Source organism: Cryptomeria japonica, chromosome 10 (genome assembly GCF_030272615.1).
Source record: "Cryptomeria japonica chromosome 10, Sugi_1.0, whole genome shotgun sequence".
NCBI classification, from domain to species: domain Eukaryota; kingdom Viridiplantae; phylum Streptophyta; class Pinopsida; order Cupressales; family Cupressaceae; genus Cryptomeria; species Cryptomeria japonica.
The window spans coordinates 86,118,540-86,125,096 of record NC_081414.1 but is presented as its reverse complement, the minus strand read 5'-3'; the positions used below and the strand labels follow the sequence as shown (position 1 = coordinate 86,125,096).

The 6,557-nt window shown below is 32.1% G+C and overlaps 1 protein-coding gene across 2 annotated transcripts; it reads right to left on the bottom strand.

The window, feature by feature from the left end:
• Positions 1–2,543: 2,543 nt before the first annotated feature.
• On the bottom strand, positions 2,544–5,887 carry LOC131031545 (12-oxophytodienoate reductase 3). Of its 2 annotated transcripts, none has more exons than XM_059213723.1 (5): positions 5,742–5,887; positions 5,109–5,249; positions 4,436–4,590; positions 3,906–4,088; positions 2,544–3,294 (listed from the first exon to the last, which is right to left on the bottom strand). In XM_059213723.1, exons 1-5 carry the CDS (start codon positions 5,819–5,821, stop codon positions 2,630–2,632), a joined length of 1,224 nt encoding a protein of 407 aa, XP_059069706.1. In that variant the 5' UTR covers positions 5,822–5,887; the 3' UTR covers positions 2,544–2,629. The 2 variants fall into 2 exon arrangements, with proteins under 2 accessions (XP_059069706.1, XP_057818664.2); XM_057962681.2 differs by having other exon boundaries at positions 4,460–4,590; positions 5,742–5,885.
• Between the last annotated feature and the right edge of the window lie 670 nt (positions 5,888–6,557).

Below are 6,557 nucleotides of genomic sequence, written 5' to 3'. Positions count from 1 at the left end.
AAATAAAATCATTTATTTCAATTAAATGGTGTAAGTTGAATTTGGATAAATATTTAAATAAGTATTAATTTATTTAAATGAGAAAAAGAAGATAAAGCATTTAAAATGCTTGAAGACTTTGAGGGAAACCATTAAAGGCTTGAAGACTTTAAGGAAAACCATTAAAGTCTTAAGAAGACTATAGAAGGAAGCCATCAAGTTTGAAGACTTTAAAGCCATCAAGTTTGAATACTTTAAGGGAAACCATTAAAGGTTTCAAGTGGGTGAGGATAAATAGGATTTTAAATAAATAATTTATTTAAAATAGTTGTGCAACTTGCTTTTGTAGGAAAATACAAGTGGGTGGAGGATAAAGGTGATTTAAATAAATTATTTATTTAAAATAATTGTGCAACTTGTATTTGTAGGAAAATGCAAGTGGGTGGAGGATAAAGGTGATTTAAATAAATGATTTATTTATTTAAATGTGAGAGGTGGGATTTTGGGGGATTTAAATAAATATTAATTTATTTAAATGTGAGAGAAGATTTAATTAAACAAATATGATTTACTTATTTAATTAATGGTATGAATTTGGTTAAGTGAATTAAATCAAATAAATTGAATAATTTATTTAATTAATAGGAGAAGAGGGTTAAGATGAATTAATTAAATATTAATTTAATTAACTATTAATTGATGGTTAAATAATCAAATAAATACTAAGTATTCATTTAATTAAGTGGACAGATTTATGTGACTACAATTTCTATTCGCCCTCCAAATGCACTTTATCCACCTTCAATTCTAGGCTCAACTTGAGTCCGAGTAGGACCACCTAAAAAAGTTATTAGTAGCCACCCCTAGCGACACTCTCTTTTTCTTTAATATATGACGTTCACATGGTCTCTAGCGACACATCTCACACTACTTGGTCCTAGATTGCCCATTGAGGCACCATCAAAGTTGATTTTGATCCAGCCCGCTTCCAAGGCAACCCATTAAACTCTATCCCTTAGATTGATAAGGTGATCAACTAACCAAGCCCCATTAACGAAGGAATAACGTTATACATTATTAATTAAGTCAGTATGGTTATTAAATTATAATAGAATTTATACTTCTAAAAATTATTTTAAATTTAAATATAATTGTTTGGTTGAATCAAATTTATTAATGGTTAAACATGGTTGGAGTAGACTTCTTTTAAAATAAATTTAATACTTATTCTTAAAATTGGAAAGTCAATCCCATATGATATAATAATAATATTGAATTAAATAAATGAGTTGTGCCAATGAAGTTGTTACACATTCAAATTTTAATATTAATTTATATTATGGACACCTTATAGTTAAGATTTCTATTTCAATATCAATTTAAAATCTTTGCATATTATAAATTCAATACTTGATTTTGTGAAAATATATATTCTATGTTAGTTATATTTGTATTGAAATATTATATAGGTTAAAGATATCAATTTTCTACAATCCATAATGTTGATAGTTGTTGTTTCTTAGTAAGATTGTGTGTGTGTTTTTCATCAAAAAAAAACACACAATTTTACGCAGAAACAACAGGGATCAATTATATAGATTACCAGAAAGAGATAGTGGTTTATCATTATTGATATATGTTATAAGTGTTTTATTTGTTAAGATAACTAATAGTACTTTAATGACTAATTTTATTAATTTAAGAGTCACAATTATTAGATTAGTGAGAGTATGTCTGCTTTATATTATTTTTATTTTAAGATAGTTCCAATTTATTGAAGGATAAATTCAATTGGTTGGTGTTAGTCCCTAATTTATATCACGTGATTTATTTATCTTATTTTCATTTGAATATTACCTTGTTTGAGTAAAAAGTTTGTTTTTTTAAATGGAGTTATGTCATGTTCACATATGTTAAAATGTGGGCATGACAAGCCCCCTTGTGACCAAGGAAAGTTTTCTCACTTAGGACTTGACATCTCCCTGCCAAGGAGTGCTTGGGTACAATCAAGGTACAAGACTCATAGTCATAAGAGGTTCCATGGAAAGAAAAACACCACTTTCATCAATTAAAAGTTAAAAACAAAACAAAGATTTGCTCGGTGCGGGGGTCACATGACCTTGACCATCAAATCAACCCTCAAGTGTTAGTTTTAGTATACTTTTTACTTAGTTTGCTTTCTATTTATTTTTATGTATTGAACGTATAACTTAGACGAATGATTAATTGCACTTATACTACTTGATTCTATTAGATTTCCTACTTTGTTCTATTGCACTTTTTTATATTTGTGTATTGGATATTTAACTTAAAGAATTATTTACTATTTTAACAAATAACTTAAATAGTTATATTATATTTAAAACCATTTATTAATTATTATTTCATTTTTAATTATTTATTTTTAAAATTTAATTTTATGTCAATTTTTTTATTAAGAAAATAAACTATAACTTTATTATATACCTCTTATTTTTCAATAATAAAAAATCCTCACCTAAAAAAATTCTCAAATTATTAAAAATTGATCATCAAATTTACAACTGACTATTCATAAAAAAAAATTAAAAAAAAATAAAAGTAAATTAATTAAATTAAATTTACAACTGCTCTTCACATTGTGCTAAAGATCTTTAGCAGGTCATTAGTATTACTTTCCAAGCCACACTCTAACCACAGTAGGGCATATAAATTTGGGCAAATATGAAGAAGACCCATTATAGGTTTTTATGCGGTTAATTGAGAAATGGATAATCAGTATACCCCACAACAGGGTGGTGGGTATAAAATGTAGACCTGCAGTAGCAAATCTCAGAGGTAAATCGGGGTTTGAAAGAAACAAGCGTCCATATGAAACAAGGTCTGCTTCACCATTAACAATGGCAGCCATACCAGAATCCCTGCTGTATCCGCCACTGCTAATTAGGGTTCCTCTGAAGGCCTTCCGAATACAGGAATGATAATTTGCATACTCTTCCTTGTCTTCCACATCTCCGCCTGCTGTAAAACGTGGGCATGTAAGATGCAAATAGCACAGGCCCGGAGCAGGGAGGTTATTTAGCTGCTGGATTATGTATAACGCGAGGGACAGGGGATCTGAGTCTGTTGCGTCCAGATGGTTTATCAGCGGGGAGATTCGAACGCCTACCCTGTCGCCTCCGATTTCCTCTGTAATAGCAGCTATTATGCGGAATAGAAATCTGCATCTGTTGTGGACTGGACCGCCGTATTCGTCGGTGCGATCATTAATGGAGTCTTTGAGGAATTGATCTACCAGGTAACCGTGAGCTCCGTGAATTTCTACCCCGTCGAATCCTGCACACACAAAACCAGAAGCTCATTTGCTATTTGCCAATTAGGTATTGTCTGTTTTCTGGAAAATCTAAATATTTTTCTTTCTATTTATAAGGATCACCATATTCCTTGTACCCTAGAAACATTTTCTTTCATTTTGAGTTGTAAGTGCATTAGTTTGCTTGTTTTAATAGTACTAAGAAATCTGAGGATATGAGGCCCACTGAAGTTACACAGATAAAAGAAATTGTACATCAAATGTACTCTTTTTTAAATATTACATCTATTAATTGTTGGAGTGAACCATGAAGACCAGCAGTTAAAATAATACTTGGCTGTACAACACTATCGTGGCTTAACCTGGAGCTAGTTATCTTACAAAATATTTATGATCAAAGGATACCTGCAAACTGTCATGATTAAGGACAGCTGCATCCAACAAGCTATTATTTACCTACTGTTCTGCATTTGGTAGATTGTTATGGTAGAGGATATCTGAAGAAATAGATTTGAATATTTTACAGCAATAATGACATTGTTTATTATATAAATTAAGTGCTGACTGATTATTTACTCCTGTTATCCAATTTGATTGAATGTTTTAAATAGTTATCTAAATGTTAGAAAATTGCCTGCTTCAATTGCATTTCTGGCTGATCTCCTGAACTGTTCAATAATTAATTCTATCTCTTTGGCATTTAAAACCCTGGGCCAGGAAAAAGTGGCCTTTGAGGCATCCGGCATTAGAATGGTCCAGTGATCTGAAATCTTCCTTCCTGTGGCAGAAACAGGTGCCATCTCATCGGCTTGGTAGCCTGCATAAATAAAATCTGTCCTGTTAGGATTTCAACAACCGTGTTGCTTATGATACTGACTGCCAATAATTAAACACGGAAATTATTATCAAAAAGCTGATTTGCGTATCTATTTTAAATGTGCGAGGGTAACAATTCAGGAATTAGGTGTGGAATGATTGTCATGTTTAAACAGTCTGACTCTTAGTGCAATAAACTCTTTTAAAATACTCCTTAAGCTTGAGAGATTAAAAGACTTGAGCTGGGGAAAAAGCAAATTGGCTATAATATAATGAAGGGTGAATTCTAAAAAGTTTTACTATTGAACAATAAATACAACAATGTGCACACTGTTTCACTCAACATACAAAAAAATAATAGCAATTTCTTACAGGTATGGGAAGCTCTACCAACATGCCAAAGCTGACAGAAAATTACACCACCCTTGTCATGAACAGCCTTCGATACAGGTTTCCAAGCTTCCACTTGCTCTTCTGTATATATTCCAGGACAGTGTGGAAATCTGCAAACAGAGAGCACAACTAGGTAAAATCCAACAAACACACTGATATTTCCTTCTGTGTACAAAACATTAATGGTGGAATCCAGTACATATATTGAAGTTTTCTTTTATATGAAAAACAGAGTACCATTAGAGAGATTGTCAAGACTTTATTACCACCAGCTTTGTCAAAAGGTCTATATCTAAAATGATAGAAAACTTCTTCCCATTCTATGATCTAGTAGACCCTCTTAAAGACATGAAATTCCAGTGTATAGTTAAAATTATGTAAATTTATTTTCTTTATCAATATTTGAGATCTTTCCTCTGACTATCTCACTCTGATAACATCATAAAATGTGATCAAAAATAAATTAAAATAAACTAATCCAAAAGTTCTGGAAGTTAAACCTCTATTTATAAATATAGAATGTAAAGGTCACTGTAATTGAACACCATGGAGAAGCATAATAAAGATCACCACCAACATTGCAATGACCCTGCTCAGATTCTTATGTAAGTCAATTAATAAAACATACCCAAAGGCATTATCTGCTATACCAACACCCTCAGTGATGAGAAAGCCTCCCTTAGTTGCTCTCTGGGAGTAAAACTCTATGTGAGCTGCCTGCGGAAGGTGATCCAATGCTCTGCACCTGGTCATGGGAGCCAATACAATCCTGAAAAAAAAAAACACTATAAACTTTTTTAAAAGCACTTCAACTCTTCTCCCACCATAAACAGAAATGGCTTTTTAATCAGATTTAAATATGAAGGTGCAAAAGAAGAACAATATTGTCAATCACAGCTCCTGATTCTAACAATATTGCCAAAATTACACATCCTATACAACTACAGAATATGTAAGTTGGCTAACTTAAATGAATAAACATATTCTTTAAAATTTGTCCACTGTGTATTCAACTATGTTAGTTGTGATCAGAACTTGATTTTAAGTTTAAACCAAAACACATTTTTAAATAAGAATCGGAATGTCATTTTAAGAGTATTCAACCCTTTGGAGACTTCAAATCAAACAGTCATATAAGCAATGTTATGAAAAGTAAACCCGCTGTTCATTATCCAGCAAACCATAAGTAGCTGAAAAGATATAAAATGTCTTCTACACTTCATTTCTCCCAAAAACTCTACATCTCTCAATCACTATATACCTGTGAGATAGCTTGAATCTCCCCAGTTGATAATTGGACAACAAGCCCTTTGACGATTCTTCCAAGTTATTCTTACTCATAGTGACTGCACCTCCCGTAAAGTAGTTGACAAGTGATCAAAAGCACGAATGTTGTTGCTCTTCTAGGAGAGGTTATTTTATAGACTACTTGGGCATGGACGTGGAAATGTTTTCTTCCACAACATGGTGACCATCAATAAAGTAATGTACCAGTAAACTGTTATATCGATGAAGTAGTTTTAGTAGGTGGACAAATTGCAGAGTCCTACTGGAAGAAAGCCGTCCTTTGTCATGAGGGCCACACAAGACGAAGGCATTATTACACAAGACGTGGAAGCTCCTTAGTCATGAATTCAAGTCAGGTCGATGTGACCTTAAAAGAGCAATGTTGTTTTCACCTACACCAGCTTTCAAGTTACAAAGTCTTTTTTTTTGTTTTTTTTCAATTTTTTCCATACGATATGACATATATATAATCTGCATTGTAACGTGGCAGCTAGTATCATGTTCCTGCGAAGCTCGTGCAGACAGCCTTATCATACCCAACTATGAAATTATGCATTATGTTAGTGTTAAATTGAATGCACATGAAGTAAACGAGATTAAAAAAACAACCAAAGAGAAAATATGTTGCTGTTCAAATGCTTTATTCTATGCTGGTATTGAGCTAATTGTGAGCCAATGTTTTGTAGTTAAATTTTCTTGTGCCATTAATAGAGAATAAGCAAGCCACTTTGCTAGAAGAAATTAATGGGTACACATCATTTCCCTCATATAAATAGGTCCAGTCTTTTCA

Excerpts from the sequence above, each read along its gene's own strand:
- LOC131031545 (XM_059213723.1), bottom strand. The coding sequence starts at position 5,821 with ATGAGTAAGAATAACTTGGAAGAATCGTCAAAGGGCTTGTTGTCCAAT. Across the intron at positions 4,591-5,108 it reads ATAGCAGATAATGCCTTTGG|ATTTCCACACTGTCCTGGAA; the intron begins GTATGTTTTATT and ends CTCTGTTTGCAG. Across the intron at positions 3,295-3,905 it reads CAGAAATGCAATTGAAGCAG|GATTCGACGGGGTAGAAATT; the intron begins GCAATTTTCTAA and ends TTGTGTGTGCAG.